Source organism: Lampris incognitus, chromosome 9 (genome assembly GCF_029633865.1).
Source record: "Lampris incognitus isolate fLamInc1 chromosome 9, fLamInc1.hap2, whole genome shotgun sequence".
NCBI classification, from domain to species: Eukaryota; Metazoa; Chordata; class Actinopteri; order Lampriformes; family Lampridae; genus Lampris; species Lampris incognitus.
In genome coordinates, this window is record NC_079219.1 from 32,526,071 (window position 1) to 32,546,980 (window position 20,910).

General features: G+C 43.2%; 2 protein-coding genes across 2 annotated transcripts; one reads left to right on the forward strand and one right to left on the reverse strand.

Annotated features, from left to right (window-relative positions):
* Window positions 1–4,372: 4,372 nt before the first annotated feature.
* On the forward strand, window positions 4,373–9,634 carry rwdd1 (RWD domain containing 1). The gene is made up of 7 exons (XM_056285830.1): window positions 4,373–4,556; window positions 4,916–4,981; window positions 5,361–5,491; window positions 5,656–5,799; window positions 5,947–6,079; window positions 7,984–8,046; window positions 8,534–9,634. Exons 1-7 carry the CDS (start codon window positions 4,484–4,486, stop codon window positions 8,644–8,646), a joined length of 723 nt encoding a protein of 240 aa, XP_056141805.1. The 5' UTR covers window positions 4,373–4,483; the 3' UTR covers window positions 8,647–9,634.
* A 36-nt stretch (window positions 9,635–9,670) lies between these two features.
* On the reverse strand, window positions 9,671–19,743 carry LOC130117679 (amine sulfotransferase-like). Its single transcript, XM_056285829.1, has 7 exons — window positions 19,710–19,743; window positions 19,171–19,332; window positions 11,104–11,312; window positions 10,821–10,947; window positions 10,546–10,640; window positions 9,972–10,152; window positions 9,671–9,807 (listed from the first exon to the last, which is right to left on the reverse strand). Exons 2-7 carry the CDS (start codon window positions 19,325–19,327, stop codon window positions 9,683–9,685), a joined length of 894 nt encoding a protein of 297 aa, XP_056141804.1. The 5' UTR covers window positions 19,328–19,332; window positions 19,710–19,743; the 3' UTR covers window positions 9,671–9,682.
* Between the last annotated feature and the right edge of the window lie 1,167 nt (window positions 19,744–20,910).

Below are 20,910 nucleotides of genomic sequence, written 5' to 3' on the forward strand. Positions count from 1 at the left end.
TGACGGGGCATGGTGTTGAACACAAATTATTTCATTATAGTCCAATGAGTCAGTTAGTTCTCTTTCAAAGGAGAGCAGGGACAAAGAGTTCAGTCTGTATGTCATCACTGATGCCCTGATACCAGTTTTTATCTGACTTACAGTTCAAAAGTTTTTCAGCAGTACAGCTTTTTATGGGTAAAGTGATGAGGGCTCGTAGGAGACAATCCAAATATGTCACTGGGGCATTTGTCAAGCGCTTCAAAAAGTGACGGAAAGGCCCTGTCCTTTATGACCTTTCTAATTAGCTGCTGTACAAATACTTCATGTTCTGCATCTTCCAGCGATGGAAAAGTGTGTGCTGGCAGGCTGTATTAATGCCTTGTCATCAAAGGTGTTTGACCGAGGCAAGCAAGCAGCAGCAGCTCTCATAAACTCCGACCTGTCCACCTTAAAATGAGTGTTCAGTTCCATGATCTGCCTGTCTAGTAAATCATTTCATATTTTTTTTGGTCTAAGTCATCCTTTACATGTGATGTTTCAGTTCATTTGGGTACAATGTTTATTGACAGATACATTTCATCATTCAACTAAGTGACATTCTCATTCTAAACTGACTGCAGGTCTCCCCATCCCTTATAAACAATACAGTACAATACAGTTCAATAATGACTGAAACCAGTGACCAGTTTCATATACAAATATGGGTGTGACATTAACTAGAGTATGGCCGATTCACCTGACCTACATGTCTTTGGACTGTGGGAGGAAACTGGAGCACCCGGAGGAAACCCACACAGACATGGGGAGAACATGCAAACTCTATGCAGAGGACGACCCGGGCTGTCCCTAAATTGTCCCTAGGTGTGTGTGTGTGTGTGTGTGTGTGTGTGTGTGTGTGTGTGTGTGTGTGTGTGTGTGTGTGTGTGTGTGTGTGTGTGTGCGTGTGTGCGTGTGTGCGTGTGTGCGTGTGTGTGGGCTCTGTGATGGCCTGGTGGCCTGTCCCGGGTGTCTCCCTGCCTGCTGCCCAATGACAACTGGTTAAGGCTCCAGCATCCCCGTGACCCTGAGAGCAGGATAAGCGGTTTGGATAATGGATGAATGATGAAACTAGAGTTTCAAAGGCCATGTGTACTATTCACAGAGGATTAGGCAATGTTGCAATCACAGCATTGTAAGATGGTGACAGATGTATAACGACCAAATCCAATGACCAGTTTCATGTGCAAATATGGTTGTGACCATTAACTAGAGTTACAATGGCCATGTATACTATTCACAGAGGATTCTGGGAGTATTTGTAATCACAGCATTGTAAGATGGTGACAGATGTACTCTTAGCCCCTCGGTTCAGGGATGGTCATTCCGTCGTCACATAGATGGCATCTTTGACTTCCCGTTCAAACCAGCATTCCTCCTATCAAGGATGTGCATGTCCTCATCCTTGTAAGTGGCCACTGGCCTGTAGGTGGGTGTGGACTGCAGAGTCCTGGCCTAACGTGTTAGCTCTCTTGTGTTGTGCCATCCTCTTAGCCAGCGTCTGTTTAGTTTCCCCAATGTATAAGTCACGGCAATCATCCTGGCACTTAACAGCGTACACTATATTGCTCTGTTTGTGCCAGGGGACCCGATCCTTCTGGCGCAGTGTTTTGGAGTTTGAATGCAATTTAGAATCAATGTTTGGAAAATACACGTCTCAGCTTTTCTGACACTCCCGCCACATATGGAATCATCACTGTTTACACTTGGGCAGCTGTTGTCCTTGTCCTCTCTTCGATTGGCTGGTGCGCTGCTCAGGCGTCTTCCTGGCTTTGACAAATGCCCAGTTAAGATAACCACATTAAACCAGGGCCTGTTTAATGTGGGATTTCTCCCCTTCCCTGGCTGCGGTGGGGATGTTGTCAGCTCAGTGGTACAGCATCCTGACAACTCCTTGTTTGTGCTCCAGTGGATGATCAGAGTTAGACCTTAAGTACTGATCAGTATGTGTTGGTTTGCGGTAAACATCAACAGTCCCCCATCACCAATTGCAATTTCACAGTGTAAGAAGGCTACCTGTAATTTTTCACACCCTCCCTGGTGAACTTGACGTAGTTGTCCACAGAGTTAATGTGGTCAGTGAAATGTGGTACATCCTGAGATTTAATTTTAACCCAGTGTCATCCACAAATCTGAACCAATGGCTAGGTGGTGTACCTGGATAGGACATCAAAGCCCTCTTTTCGAGTTTCTCTATATACAAGTTGGCCACTATAGGTGAGACTGGGGAACCCATAGCACACCCATGCATCTGCCTAGTACTGCCTGTATGTGTATGTGAAGCCCTGTATGGAAAGTACGTGGACTGAAGACACAGCTTCAGGAGCAGACACACTTGGTCAGTGTTTAGGGTGGTCCTATTGCTAAGTGTGGGGTCGTTTTGTAATTTCATATGGACTACCTCCACTGCTTCATCAACAGGAACGCACGTGAAGAGAGACTTAACATCATAACCATTGTTTCATCCCCATCCATCCATAATGATGTCCCTCACTTTATCCACAAAATCAAGTGTTCAGAACAGATCTTCAAATGCCTGAGCACATTCATTAGTCCAAACCCACTTAGGATCTTTTCACAGCAGGCTATGCAGTGGCTGGAGAATGGTGATTGGGTTTTCCAGGAAACGGCTATAGTAGCTGAGAAGGCCTAAGAGGGACTTCAGTTTTGTGACGTTTGTTGGCTTATGTTATGGGTGACACTTTTTCTTCAGTGGGGTGTATCCCATACTCATTGCCATTTCTAGTATATTGGGCCGACTCTCAAAAATATCAGGCGAGAGATGACCTCAACACGTCTTATTTGGAGAACTCAGAAAAAGGTTACTCAACAAGCTGCAGCGAGGCTAGGCATGCACAGACTACTGTAACCAGTTATTTTCTTGCCCGTTACGGTATTCGATACGGGGTGCACTGCACCACAAGGCGACATCACTAACCGCTCGGCTAAAGGGTCAGACCCGTTAGCTAGGGACTAACGTGTTTTATTAGTAGTTTATTAGTAGTAGTTCTTCACCCTCCCCGGAAGCGCGGCCTCGCGCTTTGTTATTCCCGCGCTCCAAAGAGACTTCTGAGGATCTGCACACTTCCGGATCCCACCGCTGCCACCAATGTAACCGGTTATCTTCTTGCCCGGTGCGAGATTCGATACGGAGTATACTGTACCACAAGGCGACGTCACTAACCGCTCGGCTAAAGGATCAGACCCGTTTACTAGGGACTAACGTGTCTTATTAGTAGTTTACACTACGTTATGTGCTGGCCAACCATAAATAAACACCACAACTGCATTTGCTATTAAAGCCACAAGGTAGAAACCAAGACCAGGGCCCCAGAAAGAGAGAGTTGCGTCAATGAGGGGTCAGACGCGAGAGGGTCACGCGGTTCATGTAGCCGCCGAATAGTTCCAAACGAAGCTTGGCGGGTCATTTAAATGAACTGCTTAGCCGCGATTTCTGGTAACTACTAACAATTATTTCAGATTTTTACATTTATATGTAGATATAGATATATTCCAACGTGACACATATTCTATGCGCACTGTTTGGAACTATCCTGGGCTCCCATGATCCGCCATTGCTGTTAAATAATTGTCCCATTGACGTCTATGGAGTTGACGTAACTCTCTCTTTCTAGGGCTCTGGCCAAGATCACGCTATCCCACTTCGCGCTCCGCTTTTCCCCTCCGATCAAAACTTCCCATTGTTCACTAGCTTCCATTGAGCGAGGTCTGTGTGCAGCAGCGCGCCGAAGCTGCACTTTGTGTGCGCAAGACGACGTTTGTCAAGTTGGCGTGACAATCGAGAACTCGTCATAAAAGATTTGTAGTCGAATTGGAAAAATAAATTGGTCACAAAAATAGATATGGGCAAATGTCCTACTACAAGTTATCATTCATTCTACCAGTTCAGGCATTTTCAATGACTTCTAGTTTTAAACACGGGTGTGAATCTCTTGCAAGTTTAATTCCCATAATAGCCTACATGTTGACGTTCGTTCTTCAAGCTCTGAGGTGTTTTGAAACATATATACCTTAGTATTATTCTAGTTTACTTTTGATTCAAACAGAGAACTAAAGGTGGTTTTTCTGCCCTCTTCCTCAAGATTTAACATGCATTTTTCACATATTTATTGGAGACATGCTTGTTTGTAGTGCTCAACTGCGCGCCCCTAGACTAAACCAATAGATTCCAGACTACTCGTTGACTCAACTCTCTCTTTTACTGAACAAATAAACGATCAATAAAATCTCTGAACAGGAAGAATGTTTATTTATCTCTAACATTTACAGTTTGGGTTTCAGTTTCAAATCTGAATTCATAGCGTGGTGGATAAGAAATGTGAACGTGAAAATACCCAACAAGTAGATCGACGCTATAATCGTTCACCGGTGGGCTGTTGTGCCACGCTCAGCGCGTCAGTCGTAATGTTTTAGCTGCCGTCTAGTTTGGCGAAGCGGTGGGAAAATGACAGATTACGCCGAGGAGCAAAGAAACGAACTGGAAGCAATAGAGTCTATCTATCCAGACTCTTTCACAGGTCCGAATTTGACAAATTGATTGAAACGTGCCAGCCGGTTAGCTGTACAGCGGGCTAACTTAGCAGGCTGGCTAATGCTAACCCGTTTTCACAAAGCAAGCGTTACAGTATCATGACCGATCTAGCTGATCACATAATTTTGGATTTTGGATTCGTTCAAATGATCTGCTCATATCAGTTTCATATATTCCTGCTATTCATCAGTCTGTGATTAAATGTTTATTATGCAATCCCCAAACCCAGTGGGTATTCACTATGAGCTCGTCAGTTCAGTTTAATATGTTGTGAGATACGTTACTGTCATTATATAGCCAAGCGGCTCGATTAAGTTGCTTATCAGTATTTCTGTACTGTTCCAGTGCTATCAAAGGAGCCTACCAGCTTCACCATTACTGTAACATCAGAAGCAGGAGAAAACGATGAGAGTAAGTAAAATGAATGTATGATTTTAAAATCATACTTATAGCATACAGTTAGGTTAGCCTTTTGCTTTCACCCCCCCCCTCATGTCTTCCCACTAATATATGTTCATGGGGGTCAGAGCATCAAGATGACCAAGCCAGTAGTTCTCATCAAAGAAAGTGTATGCCCCGTGGCATGTTAGTTATGTGAAAAGTGCTGTGACAACTAACCTGAGTGTATATTGTGGAGTATGTAAGCTGTATTTCTTGAGTGCTCCAATTTACTCAGACTGACTATTGATATAGCTTACTGTGATAGTATCAGCTGTCAGGAAACGAATGTATGTGTAATGACAGGCATATTTCACTGAATAAGTTCAAGTCTCTTAACGTATTTTCCCAGTGGTGGAAGCAACCTTAAAGTTTACCTATGTAGAGAAGTACCCAGATGAGCCACCCCTGTACGAAATCTACTCCCAGGAAAATCTAGATGATAATGACTTTGAGGGCATCCTCACCTTACTGCAACAGCAGGTGCGTTTGTTTGTGTGTATATCTATCTTTGCAGCTCCGTGGACATCTCCCTTTAACAGTTTGGTTGTCTATTCTAGTTCATTGACCTAAGTGCTCTGTTCTTTGCCTGTCAGTAAAGCTGGACTGATGGAGTCACTGTTTGCAATGTGTGTACCTGATTGCAGGCTGAGGAGAACCTGGGCATGGTGATGATTTTCACTTTAGTCACAGCTGTTCAGGAGAAACTGAATGAAATTGTTGACCAGATCAAGACCAGACAAGAAGAAGAGAAGAGGCGGAAAGAGAAGGAGGCGGAAGAGGCTGAAAAGGTATTGGCAAGAAACTTAAATTACAGGCCTACATGAGATACTACCCCAGTTGGAGTATCTGACAGCTACATCAGGCTAAAGTAGCTGTGAGATAATTATTTCTCATACACATCAGTGTGTGTGTGTGTGTTTGTTTGTTTTTAACAGGTGGCTTTCCAAGGCACAGTGGTCACGATTGAGAACTTCCTGGCATGGAAAGCCAGGTTTGAGCTGGAGATGGCAGAGTTAAGGAGGAAAAGACAGAAAGAGGAGGAGCAGGCAGGAAAACCCAAAACCACTGGTACACATGATTTGGACCCTAATCTTGTTAAATATTAAGACTGTGAAAACTAAGAGCTTGTGAAGTGATTATCTTGAAAGGATAGGTTCAATGTTCTTGAACCAAGACCTCAGTAAAACAGTAGCTATGGTTTCATGCAGTTGAATAATCTGATAGAAATTTGACTGAATGGTGCAATTAACCTTCATATAAACACCTTAACTGGAAGAAAGTTATCCAATTGAGCTCTATCTGATTGAAAATTCTTGATGGAAAGAGGTGGTGTACACCTTTTGATGATCCATTAACGAGCCATATAAACAGTTAAGTCTGACTACTTTCTCAATCAGTATGATTGCTTATGTTTTGTACATGCATGAAAACATAGCTACTGTCAAATCATGTAGAAATGTGCAGAGAAAAACCTCACTGATCACTTAAGTAATGAGAAACTTGCCACTTAGCAGAAATATCTCACTGGGCTTTAACCATCCAATACTTTCCAGATACTGTCATAAAATCAATTGTTCTGAAGTCAGCTTTTATCACCCTGATTGTGTAACCAATAGTTATTTTTTGTATAATAATAATAATGATTATTATTATTATTATCATTATATTTAGATAGTGCGGCATGGTGGCGCAGTGGTGGGTGGCATGGTGGCGCAGTGGTTAGTGCGGTTGCCTCACAGCAAGAAGGTCCAGGGTTCAAGCCCTGGGGTAGTCCAACCTTCATCCGTGGTCATCCTGGGTCGTCTTCTGTGTGGAGTTTGCACGTTCTCCCCATGTCTGCGTGGGTTTCCTCCGGGTGCTCCAGTTTCCTCCCACAGTCCAAAGACATTTAGGTCAGGTGAATCAGCCATACTAAATTGTCCCTAGGTGTGTGTGTGTGTGTGTGTGTGTGTGTGTGTGTGTGTGTGTGTGTGTGTGTGTGTGTGTGTGTGTGTGTGTGTGTGTGTGTGTGTCAGCCCTGTGATGGCCTGGCGGCCTGTCCAGGGTGTCTCCACGCCTGTCGCCCAATGACTGCTGGGATAGGCTCCAGTATCCCTGTTATCCTGAGAGTCGGATAAGCGGTTTGGATGATGGATGGATGGATTATATTTATATAGTGCTTTATCTAGACATCTAAAGCGCTTCACATTGAAAGGGGTAACTCACTTCAACCACCACCAATGTGTAGCACCCACCTGGGTGATGCATGGCAGCCATTTTGCGCCAGAACGCTTATCACACATCAGGTTGAGGTGGAGAGGGAGGAATCATGGAGCCTATTACATAGGGGGATGATTAGGTGACCAGATGGAGAGAGCCATGTTGGGAATTTTTCCAGGACTCCAGAGAACCCCCTACTCTTTGTGATAAGTGCCATGGGATCTTTAATGACCACAGTGAGTCAGGACCTCTGTTTAACGTCTCAGCCGAAGGACGGCATCTCCTACAGCACAGTATCCCCATCACTGCGCTAGGATTTGATGTTTGTTGTTTTTATTAGGACCAGAGGGAAGACTGCCCCCTACTGGCCCATCAACACCACTGCCTCCTGTAGCCTGTTACTAAAACAGCTGAACATTTTCCAACATACTACACATACATATATCTGGCTTCTGCAACTGCAGCGTGGATGTAAAAATTATATAATGTTGGAGAGCGAGACTTGCGATTGATTGTCTGGTTTATGGAATTAGGATTATACACTTCATAATACAGGAATATTGTTTCATCCAAGATCGCTCCAAAAGTCATATCAAATTGTCCCGAGTCAAAATTTACGAGTCCTTGAAGCCCAATGAGAAGATTCAGTGAAGTTGGAGGACTCTCAGTATTAAAGCGATTGGTGAAACTTGTTGGTATGATTCTACATGTTGCCCGACAACCTGTTCATGATTTCTACAGTACATGAACTGAATTAATTTTTTTTCTACCAGGTAAACAACTCTTTGAGACTGACCACAACCTTGACACATCTGACATTCAGTTCCTTGAAGATGGTAAACTTCTATCTTTACATATGTGTGTGTGATTGTGTCTGTTGAGGTTGGAAATATATGTTTGTCTTATGTTACTATTGAGACTGGTTTTCAGTTTTTTTTTAAAAATACAATGACTGTGTGCAAAATTTCTCCCAACTTTTGCCTCTGTTAGTTACTGTTGCCGTGTCCATTGAATGTTCAAGATTAGCTCTGCTGTTATTATGCTTGTCACATTAAATAGACTTAGCTGACTGTAGCTAACCCAACTTTGAGTAGATACAAGTGTACCAAGGTATTGCACGTAGACATTCCTTATTAACTGCGACCTTGGAAAGAGAGGAAGCTTAGAAATACCCAGTTGTCACGGCAGCATTGTCACTAAAATGAGCTACTCACACTAAAGACACACTCAGCGTGTCTTTAAAAATTATGTTTCTGTTTGCAGTGGATTAATTGGATAAATGATCCAAACTTGAGACTAATACAAATCTGCTTTCTACTCCAGCTGGAAACAATGTGGAAGTGGATGAGTCACTATTCCAGGACATCGATGACCTGGACTTGGACGAGGATGATCCAGACTTTGACCCTTTAGAAATGGGCAGTGATGAGGACTAAACCAGGAACAGGAACGAGGACTGCTTTGCATTTACAGGATACACCTCCTCCGCATGATCTGGCTAATCAAATCAAAGAAAAACCAGCCAACCTTTTTTTTTTAAGATAAATCCGAAATAATGGTTGGGGTGGAAGTCCTGACTAATCCAGTTTAAGAGAATTTATGCAGCTGTTATTACTTTCTACCTTAAAAGCAATTAATATATATATAAAAAAACCCTTTATATTCAACTTGGCTGTGTTGCTGAATCAATGTGGTCCAGAAGTTCGTCACTCCAGTTGCAGGAACCACAGAGGGCAGCAGTGAAATACCTATGACTATCCTATAGAGTACTATTGCACTGAACAATATTTCTTCTATGTGGTTACTATGTTTTCTTTGCCAGTTTCTCATCTGTTAATCATAGTGTTTCATTTAAGCATTACGACTAATCGCGTGTTATCATGGCTATTTTGTGCCTTGTCCACTTAAAGTCCAATCCGTCCTGAAAATCCTGCGTATCATAACAACAGGCAGTCATCCCCAAGGAAAACACACCACCGCATTCTACATAGAAATATCCAAATAGAGGTTTTCAAAACAAATACATCCAAACAACTGTACTTGTATAAAGAGACCCATTTTATGAACTCATTGTTACTAATGTGGCATAAAAGTCCAATTAAAACATCGTTCACGTATTGAGCAAGCACACAAGCATAATTATGAGTAAATTATGGTGTTTGTATTTTTTAAATCAAGCAATAAGCTAAACGTGGTACATATAAATATGGACAAAGATGCATTGCACATGGTAATGCACTTACAGTTTGGTCCATTACAATTCCAACATTTTCTTGTCTCGTTTTAATCATTGCTATAATTTACGTAATCAGGTTATATCGATTCAAACATGCGTAGCTTCTGCAGTGTTTCAGCTGAGCATATCAAGGGAAAGGAACTTTCAGCAGAAAATTACTTTGGGATTTTTCGTGTGTTTGTTGTTTGTAATCCTGAATTAAAACCATCTGTGTGCTCATCATGAAACTAGCAACATCATACAATGTCGCAGACTTCCCAGATGAATTGCACAGGAAAGTCCTTCATCTCGTCTTGGAAGAGCTTGTCAAATCTCTCATTCTGAGCAACAGTGAAGTGATTCTTCCAGTCACCAATAGTGCCTAGATTTTGGATTGGATTGGAAGTAACACAGACAAAAAGACTCATTAACCCAAGCAGCTTGTATCCTGTACACGAGTTTCTGGATAGAACGTGTGTTAAAGCAAAATGTGTTATGACACCGAGTTACTGTGTATATGAAGCTGTAGCCACGTGTGTACTTTACCTTTCCTCATGAATGATCCCTGCTGGTGGTCCAGCAGGTCGCTTGAGATATACTCATAGTTTGCTTCAGGTATCTGCTTCATGTTCTTGAAGGTGCTGTGTTTAACTACATTGGCTGACTGTTCCTGAGTCAGGTCTTTACCAAGGAAGGCAGCGATCCTCTCCACTGCTGAATGCAAGTCCTGAACAGAAACGCAAGCAATTCACATCACTACACAAAAAAAATTGGATGGGTGGTTTTTGATGAAGTTTTAGACAGTTTATCATACGTGTAGTGCAGTGTTTCTCAACCCAGTCCTCAAGGAACCCCTATCCTGCAGATTTTCATTGTAACCCTGCATAGGTAGCCCTGCTTGTACTTACTCGACCAATCATCTCGCAGCACTTAATTATGCAAGGTGTGCAACGTCTGACAAAATTCATTGCTGATTGGTTGAATAACTACAAACAGGTACCTATTCAGGGTTGCAAAGAAAATATGCAGGATAGGGGTTCCTTGAGGACTGGGTTGAGAAACACTGGGTGTAGTGACTGTCAGTGGGGACACAGGGACTGAAAATGTCTTGAGTTCCTACTTGAATCATTTCTTCATAAGTAATGAAAAAGATGTTCATATTGTCCTTTTGAGAGTACCAAGTCTTAATGTGTTCAAACCAGCTGCCCCCATGCACTGCAACAAACAATGCAGATTGTGACTGTTAGTGTTCACTTCACTGTGATAAAGGACATTGTTAATTCTCATTGTAACTTAATATGATTAGGAAAAAGCTACAGGAAAATTGTGTATGCACTTAGTTTATGTTTTTTCTTTTTCTTTTCTTTTTTTTGCACAAAGTGGGCAAGAACTCACCGTCCCCTTTCATGAATTTTTCAAAGAAGTCGTTAAAATCCTTTGGTGTTTCCAGCATGGTTGCGACTTTGTGGAAATAGAAATACGACACAAGAACGTCCTTGGGATTCCTCGTCACATAGATCACCTTTACAATAAGCAGAGTCAGTGAATTTACGTCGCCACATTAACTTTGACTTCTTTTTTTTTAATGGACTGTTCTTTCCATTGTCTTGCTTGATTGTACACAGAGCTGACATTGTAGACATAGCATGGAATGTTTAAAAAAGAAAACAGAACTGACCTTGCCCTTCTTCTGACGAAGAGCAAGGGGCATGAAGCGGTGCTGTAGATGGGTGGTCCGCACCCTGGGGGAAAGCTCCGTGGCAAACTCCTTTACTTTGCCACGGGCTTCAATCCAGGGGACCGCGTTTCCGTTCATCCTATGTTTGTTGACAGTCATGTCCCCCTTGGCTTCTATGAGCATGAGGATCTGCTGCATCCAGATAGTCCCTGTGGATCAGAGCAATGACTTTAGGTCAGCAAACAGACTTTAACAACCAATTCATACCCACTTCCTTTACTGATGTCATTACTGTTGTTTTTGTTTTTTTTGTATTTCCCCCCCCAATTTCTCCCCAACTGTACTTGACTAATTACACCACTCTTCCGAGCCGTCCCGGTCGCTGCTCCACCCCCTCTGCCGATCCGGGGAGGGCTGCAGACTACCACATGCCTCCGCCGATACATGTGGAGTCGCCAGCCGCTTCTTTTCACCTGACAGTGAGGAGTGTTGCCAGCGGGACGTAGCGCGTGGGAGGATGACGCTATTCCCCCAAGTTCCCCATCCCCCCTAAACAGGCGCCCCGAACGACCAGAAGGCGCCAGTGCAGCGACCAGGACACACAAGGGCGATAACACGGGGATTCGGACCAGCGATCTCCGTGTTGGTAGGCAACTGAATAAACCACCACACTGTTGTCGGGTAATGTTATGCAACTGTAAACTACTAATAAGACACGTTAGTCCCTAGTAAACAGGTCTGACCCTTTAGCCGAGCGGTTAGTGACGTCGCCTTGTGGCGCAGTACACGTCGTTTCGAATCCCGCCACCGGGCAAGAAAATAACGGTTACATTGGTGGCAGCGGTGGAATCCGGAAGTGTGCAGATCCTCAGAAGTCTCTTCGGCGTGCGGGAATAACAAAGCGCGAAGGCGCGCTTCCGGGGAGGGTGACGACTGTAAACTACTAATAAGGACACGTTAGTCCCTCGCTAACGGGTCTGACTCTTTAGCCGAGCGGTTAGCGATGTCGCCCTGTGGTGCAGTACAACCCGCATCGAATCCCGCACCGGGCAAGAAAATAACCGGTTACACAGCCAACAGCTCCCCCTGGGGGCACTGATTGATATATACTTGCCTTGTGTAACATGCCTCAGTTGCGTTATGGGCACAGCCGGTGAATACACGTTACTAATAGTCCATGGGCCAGAGCCCAAAATTTCCTATTTCGGTACACTCAAGGTGGCAAAACTTACTTATAATTTTGAAAGGATCCATGTCTGTAGATGATATTTTGGTATGATAACCATTCCTGAGTGGCAGCTGTATCACAGTTATCAGCTCATGAAGTTAACCACCCCCCTAAACTAAATTGCATTTTAGACGCTGGTGCATATCCTGGTTTAGCCTCATGGTCAGGACATTTTTCAATGTTCTATAATATTGTCTTTGGTATCATTTTAAAGGGGACCTTCTTAGCTTTCATTCAAGCCCTGTTGTGGATATTTCTCACAAATATAGAGCTCACTTGAGCTCTTCAACCCGTCAATAACACACATCTTTCTGCAATGTTCGCCTAAACTATATACTTTCTTTTAGCCCTGTGGCATCTAGGAATATCAGGGACACAAAACACAAAAACTGGAATACTCACAGGACTGTAAAGATTCAGGAAATGTATAATATACCCATACTATTTCATTGTGTGAGGTGATTGTGAACCTTAAATTAGAAGGGCATTATTACTAAGAAACTAACTAGACCAAAGCCAGTTAGTCCATGGGTCAGACCAGATATCGATATCACCCAAGGTGACACAACTTCACTGGTGCCATTTTATTTGGTACACTAACAGAAGTAAAATAGTACATGATAACCTTTCCAAATGAGCAGCTATTTCATTTTTCTTTCAGGAAACCTGTTTCTGTGCCTCTCACGATTGTGTATTTGCCCAGATTTTTACAAATATAGCATTTCAACACCCCTGGTACTGATTAGCCTAGCTTAAACTCTGGGACAGTTCTTAGTTGGCCAACAACCAAGGATAACCAGTACTGTGTACTTCCATTCATTGTGCTAAGCTAGGCTAACGTGCAGCCAGATAGCTTTCTGCTAAACACATATAGAGGAAACTGGTATCTATCTTCTTGTCTCACTCTGGAGAAGATTGTAAGCTAATTTCCCATAATGTTAGCATGTTCTTTTAATGTATATGTTAATATGATTAGTTAAAGTGGCTACGAGGAACTTTCATCTTGTGTTGATTTTAGCGGCCTCATGTGGACAAAATACAGCTGTTGCATAGCAACTAGGTAATGTATCTATTTGTGGCTATGTAAGATAAATAATGGTAATATGACGCTGGTGAGGAAAGTAAACTTTGTTTTAGTAGTGTTCATACACCTAAGTTACATGTATTTGTTTGTATGTGGCAGGTGAAAACTGACTGAATATGGCCACTGGTGAACAAGCAAGTTTTTACCCAATACCAAAGCGCCCACGGGTGGAGTGCATTATCCACTGTTCTGATGATACAGATAAGCTGGTTTCACTACAAAGTGTCGACTCATGGAGAACTCTGCTCAGGGCAGCTCAGATACGAAATCATGCACCAGTTTTGAAACTGGCAAAAGACATTCCTGAGGGACAGATTCCAGCAATCTACTACCACAGAAAGTGTCACAGTATCTTCACTATGAAGCAAATTCTTGATGGCCTCCTTGCAAAAGAAAAGAAAAGTTGTGTCTCTTGCTGAGAGAAACAATCTAAGAGAGTAGCTCGACATGCTCCAAGTACATCTAGGACTTATGATGCAGAGTGCATATTTTGTCAGAAAAACAGCAAATATTCCAAGAGACAGAATACGAGAGAAGTACTGGTGCAGTGTCGAGAACTGCGAGCTGATGCAAAGATCAGGAGTGCAGCCACAAAGAAAAGGGACAGCAGAATCCTTGCCATTGTGAGTAGAGACCTTGTAGCAGCTGAAGGGCACTACCCCAGGTCATGCTATAGACTTTACACCAAAGAAGAGGTTTCCAAAGGAGAGGTTGCCAGCAATGAAGATGATGATACTGCAGCCCAGTATGAAGCTGCTGTGAATAAGGCATACAATGAGCTGTTCCTCTTCATCAGGATGGAGCTTTTTGGCAATCCTCAAGTGATGACAATGACTGATCTCTCTTCTAGACTGGTAGCTTCAATGAACTCCCAAGGCATTGCCCAAGTCAAGGAATCAACCAAGAAGCACATAAGGCGAAACCTGGAGAGTGGGTTTGCTGGAGCCTTGCAGATATTCCCTGATGAGAAAGGAAAATTCCTCCTCTATTCCGATAACTTGTCCATGAGGGAACTTGCCAAAGAAAATCAGTCTCTCAAAAGGAAGCTGCAGACCCTGAAAAGTGTCAGTGCACAAAATGTTATAGCCAAAGCAGCCATCAAATTGAGAGCAGACATTAAAAGTCAAGATGTTCCTCAAACCTGGCCGCCTGAAGTCAAACCAGAAGCAGAATGTCCTACCATTCCAGAGTCACTCATTATCTTCCTGTACTCTCTACTCACAGGCTCAAATGATCCTGATCATGCATCCCAGAGAGTGCAGTGCCTTCTGCAGTCATTTGGCCATGACATAGTATATGCAGTGACATGTGGAAATACCAAGCCTTCAAGCACATTGTTCTGCCATTCAGTGTCAAATCGTTGACAGGAAATGTAGAGTTGATAAACATCCTCAACCGACTTGGTCACAGTGTGTCCTATTCACAGATGGAAGAGATCAACACTGCCCTGTGTCTCCAGAAGAAGAGAAGCATTGATGGACCCCCACCAATGTTACCAACTTACAATGCTGGACAACGGGTAGGGCCACCACAAAGCAAAAAGTCAGATGCCGATACTGCAGCCAATACTAAGCTTGCCAGTGAGAAAAACCTTCTTTGGGTCCTAGCACGCATGTCACAACAAGAAGAGCAGTCAGTCAGCAGCTGGACAGGCTTCAACATCCTGACTCGAGGAGAGATGACAGTCATCCCCGACAATATAGGCTATCTGCCTACCATCAATGCTCCAGCGACACAAATGTCTACTGTCAACGAGGTGCTTAACCAGTCACTGAGCATCATGCAGTGCTTAGGCCTGAGGAAGATTGTCTGTGTCTTTGACCAAGCCCTGTATGCGAAGGCTGTCGAGATCACATGGAAACACCATGACAAGTTCCATGATATCATCGTTAGGCTTGGGGTATTCCACACCATCTGCACACTGCTGGCAATAATAGGAAAGTGTTTCCAAGATGCTGGACTCAAAGACCTCTGCATTGAGTCTGGCATGATTGCAGAAGGCTCAATTGCTGGTGTTATGGATGGCCGCAAGTACAACAGGGCAGTGCGACTACACAAGCTCCTGTATGAGGCTCTCGTGCGACTGACCTTGAATGGTTTCCTGTCCTGGTTGGAAGAAACTCACAGGAATGACATGGTTCACCTGAATGAGACACTGAAGACCATTGACAGCCTTGGGAAAGAAGTCTCACAACATGCTTTGAAGGAGGTCCTCGAGAACAGCTCTTGTACACGCATCATGGATCCATTTGAAGTCTACCGTGAGTTCCTTAGAGGTGGAAACGGCAGCCTCTGGAACTTCTGGATGTCCTATTTGGACATGGTTGAAATCTTGTTGGGGCTCATCCGAGCATCCAGAGAGGGAGACTGGATGCTACACTTGGCTAGCATTCGAGCAATGATCCCATGGTGCTTTGCTTATGACAGGATGAATTATGCACGCTACCTCCCCTACTACTACGCCCAGATGTCTGAGCTGCCCATCACACACCCAGATGTGTACACAGAATTCATGGAAGGAGGCTTCTCAGTCCAACTGGGCTCCACCAATCCCTTTGGCCGAATCCCTGTTGACCAAGCTATAGAAGAAACGGTGAACAAAGACACCCAAACAGCTGGAGGGACAAAGGGATTCAGCTTGAAGCCAGGAGCTGTGACCAAATATTATCTCACAGCTGAGTATAGAAGCATGTACCTCAGACAGCTGAGAGACCTGACAGGTCAAGGCAGGTGCAAATGGTCTCATCCAGATCTACAGAGTCCAAGGATCAAGAGAGATGAAGCAGATGTCCAGTCTCTCATGGACCTTATGAAGAATAACTGGCTCAATCCTATGTCCCCTGATGAGATTGATTTGGTTAGCCTCTCCACTGGCAACATGGCTCCAACTGATGTGACCATAGATCTCTTGAGAGCTCTTGAGAAAGGAGAAGAGGCCTACCAAGCATTCCAGCAAACAAGGTTAGATGCAGACCCACCACCTGTGAAATTCCACGACAAGATGACCAAGCAAAGTCTGAAAACATTCTCCAATGTCAGCACAAAACAAGCTCATGGAAAGAAAGCACAGGATGTGGTTCTGAAGGCAGATAGAAACCTTTTCAGTCACATGATCCTGGTGGCTGAAAGCAGGAAGGTGAATCTGAAGGGTGTCCTTGCCTACCCATTGGGCCCACTACCATGGGCACTGGCAAATGCTGATGGGTCCTTACGAAAAACAAAAAAGGCTGCACTTGCCAGAGAGCTTGAAAAGAATGTATCTCCTGCAGAAGACATCCCAATCCCATCTACTTCCATCATTGATGGGATGAGCCTGGTCCAAAAAATGAATGGCAACAACAAAACCTTTGCACAGGTGGCAGAGTCAGCCTTGACCCAGGTCCTCCATGAGGGAGCACAGAGTGGGAGGATTGATGTTGTTTTTGATGTCTATCACCAGACTTCGATCAAAGATGCTGAACGACTGAACCGGGGTGGAGACATCAATCTCCAGTACAAGAATCTTGCAGGGGGACACCACGTCCAGCAGTGGAGAAAACTTCTGTGCAGTTCCTCCAACAAGACCAGTCTCATCAAGTTTCTGGTGGAAGAGTGGAAACTCCCACGATACAGAGCTATGCTGCATGGCAAGGTGTTGTACATGACCTGTGAGGAAACCTGCTACAAGTTGACAGAAGATGGGTGTGAGGAAGCAGCAGAACTGCACTCCACACATGAAGAACCTGACACCCGTCTGCTCCTGCATGCATTGCATGCAGCAAATGCGGGCTCAAAGTCAGTTATCATCACAGCTGAGGACACTGATGTCATGGTGCTTTGTCTTGGCTTCCAGAAGGACATCACCTGTCCCATCTACCAGAAGTGTGGGACTCAGAACCGCACACGGTTTGTCAACATCACCAAACTGGCAAGTTCACTTGGAGACAGCATCTGTGACAGCCTAATTGGCTTACATGCCTTCACAGGCTGCGACACTGTCAGTGCATTCGCTGGTCGAGGGAAGCTGAATGCCCTGAAGATAGTGAGAAAGCACACTTCCTGCCAAGAGACTTTTAGTCAACTGGGACAGACATGGAATGTGAGTGATGAGCTGTTCCAGAAAATTGAGCAGTTCACCTGTCGGATGTATGTTGCTAATAGCAGCACTGCTGAGGTGAACAAACTGCGTTACCAGCTCTTCTGCACCAAAAGGGGAGAGGTTGAGTCCAGCCAGCTGCCACCATGTAGAGACTGTCTCTTTATGCATGTTCAACGAGCCAACTATCAGGCAGCAATATGGAAGTGCTGTCTGCAGGCTAACCCTGTGGTGCCAAGCCCTACTGAGTATGGATGGACAGACGATGAAGGCAAGCTGGCCATTTACTGGATGCGCTCCCCACCTGCACCAGATGTGGTCTTGGAAATGCTAACATGCAAGTGTGTGCATTCATGCAAAATGCCAAGCTGCATGTGCCTGTCAAATGGATTTCCATGCACAGACATGTGCAGGTTACAGACCTGCAGTAACCAAAAACAGCAGGATGGTCCAGAACTGGACTTTGAACTTGGGGAGTCAGATGATGAGAGAAACGAGCAGTTTGATGAATGACAGTGTGATGATTCTGATGGTATTACTGTGGTAGTAGTCTATTGATGCACAGGATGTTGATTCTGGACTTGGTTACCCAGAGCTTGATAACAATAATGTAACCATATTCACATATACCCATTACCCTACCCATTACCATTACATATACCCACTAATGATATGGGATTACATGTATCATTGACTAAGTATATGTAAATGTCAATGTTGTTTAAAATATTAAAATAGTTCATTACCTCACTATGGTATTCCTTTTTATCATGTATTTTGATTGTGTATTTAAACAAATGTATAGAGACCAGTTTGTGACCTAACTGGCTTTGGTCTAGTTCTCATTTAAGGCTCACAATCACCTCACACAATGAAATAGTATGGGTATATTATACATTTTCTGAATCTTTACAGTCCTGTGAGTATTCCAGTTTTTGTGTTTTGTGTCCCTGATATTCCTAGATGCCACAGGGCTAAAAGAAAGTATATAGTTTAGGCGAAAATTGCAGAAAGATGTGTGTTATTGACGGGTTGAAGAGCTCAAGTGACCTCTATATTTGTGAGAAATATCCACAACAGGGCTTGAATGAAAGCTAAGAAGGTCCCCTTTAAAATGATACCAAAGACAATATTATAGAACATTGAAAAATGTCCTGACCATGAGGCTAAACCAGGATATGCACCAGCGTCTAAAATGCAATTTAGTTTAGCGGGTGGTTAACTTCATGAGCTGATAACTGTGATACAGCTGCCACTCAGGAATGGTTATCATACCAAAATATCATCTACAGACATGGATCCTTTCAAAAATTATAAGTAAGTTTTGCCACCTTGAGTGTACCGAAATATCGTCTGGCCCATGGACTATAAGAGACACAGCCCGACTCTATCTGTTACTTATATGCACCTGCACTTGCAACACACGCCACCCGGATGCCGTAATTACACTTTTAAGTGAACTCTGTATTGGTGTATCTCTCCACACTGCCCCTTATTCTTTTAAATGTTACTGTTTTAGAAGTCCAGTTTTTTCTATAGGAGGAAAAAAAACCCCAAACAAAACAAAACTGGTGTTAAGTTACCTACTGCAAAAAGAAAAGAAACCAGAACATACAGCTTTCAATTTTTACAAGTCTATAGATTTCTTTACCGACCCAAATCCACGGATTTTCCCCCCACCTGACTTAGGATATGTAACGCTGAACACATCAGAATCTCTTAATTCCAAGTCGTAGATCTGGTCCACTTCATCCGGATCATGGATCCCACTGATTAAGTTGAAGCCTTTGTGGCGGATCAACTTACTGTTATCAATTTTCATATCAGTGTGATCCATAGGAACTGCAACGCAACAAGACAAAAACTAAGCATCAACACAATCCACTTGTTTTTACTATTTGTATTCACTTGCTATAATTATGAATTGTCAAGTACACAAATTTGGTAGGGTACAATACATGCAGTACACGAAATGACTATAGCTTCACATGATCAAAGTTATCATTAAATATCATGCAGCTGCAAAAACGCTCTTTTAATTGTGCCATGCTGAAATATTTTTTTGCCAATAATCAAGTCATCTACATTCAAAATATATAGAAACTCTAAAAAAGACAAAATAATACCCGCAGTTTGAAAGCATTAACATCATATAAACTGGAAAAGCCATACATATAAAGATGCCCAACTCTGTCAAACCTGTGCCCAAGTGTCCTTACCTGTCCACTGACAATGTGCAGTGCTGAAAACCACGGTCAAAGACCGGTTATATTTTGAATTCCTCAATGTTGACACAAGGAAACACATTTTATAAACAAGACGTGAAGCTCCCACCCCTCCCCAGTTACATAACAGACTGGTTAAGGCTTGTGTACAAATCTGCATGTGAAATGAATGCGTCGCTTTATCGCCTGATCTGATCAGCTCAGTGGACACAGCGTATTCCCAACGGGCAGGTACACTGTGTCTTCAAGTATACACACATACACACACACACACACACACACACACACACACACACACACAGGATGAAATAATGCTCATGTAAACCCACAAGGTGGTAAGCAGAACGCGATTGGACATTAAGAGATGAGAGATTATACTAAAACTGCTTGTGCAACATTTAAAACACTAGCTGGCAAAATGTCCTTCATATCTTGTGAAGCCCTGGTGGAGTCAGCCTTTGGTGGGTCATCATTGTGAGATAGCATGCTTATCTGCTACAACAGAAGTGTACACTCATCAGTATGAGGAATAGTTGATAGATGACTTTGTGGATCGAGGTCAGATGGCATTCTTGGCATCTCAAGAGCTGACCCCATCAAACACACTTGAACAATGCAGCACTTTATTATCTGCCTTGTACACACGTATAAGTAACACTGCTGTCTTGATGGAAAACGTGCAGCGGAATACTTTTCCGTCAACCAAAAAAGAACATCCTAAATTAGCACATTCCTCTTAAGAGGTCATCAACAGTGTTTTGAACTATCCTAAAGATTCAACTTTCATTTGAACATTACAACACTGTGGGGCTATAAAGGCTATTATGATATTTGTGTTTATCTGATCCACCGAAGTACAGATGTATGCTGATAAAACTGGCATGTTTCTCATTTGTCAGGATTGGTAGGTATGACCTCCTTTAGCACAGCCGGTGTCCTCATGGCACAATTTGTCCGTCAACTTTTAAAAATTTTTTTTTATCATTGCAGCGCGTCTGTTAAGCCTACAAATTGTTGGCGAAAATGTTTTAATTACTAAAATTTATTGCCTAACCATTTTAAATTTAATCAGATATTCTTCTCCACACACTCTCTTGAAAATCATCAAATAAGTATGTGTCATTCAAGTTTTATCATTCACATCGCGTGCCGATTTCATGTATGTTGGTGTGGACCAAATGAAGTAGTTTTTCAT

Excerpts from the sequence above, each read along its gene's own strand:
- rwdd1 (XM_056285830.1), top strand. The coding sequence starts at position 4,484 with ATGACAGATTACGCCGAGGAGCAAAGAAACGAACTGGAAGCAATAGAG. Across the intron at positions 4,982-5,360 it reads AGCAGGAGAAAACGATGAGA|TGGTGGAAGCAACCTTAAAG; the intron begins GTAAGTAAAATG and ends GTATTTTCCCAG. Across the intron at positions 5,800-5,946 it reads AGGCGGAAGAGGCTGAAAAG|GTGGCTTTCCAAGGCACAGT; the intron begins GTATTGGCAAGA and ends TGTTTTTAACAG.
- LOC130117679 (XM_056285829.1), bottom strand. The coding sequence starts at position 19,327 with ATGGATCACACTGATATGAAAATTGATAACAGTAAGTTGATCCGCCAC. Across the intron at positions 10,948-11,103 it reads TTCGTCAGAAGAAGGGCAAG|GTGATCTATGTGACGAGGAA; the intron begins GTCAGTTCTGTT and ends CTTATTGTAAAG. Across the intron at positions 10,641-10,820 it reads AAAATTCATGAAAGGGGACG|TGCATGGGGGCAGCTGGTTT; the intron begins GTGAGTTCTTGC and ends TGTTTGTTGCAG.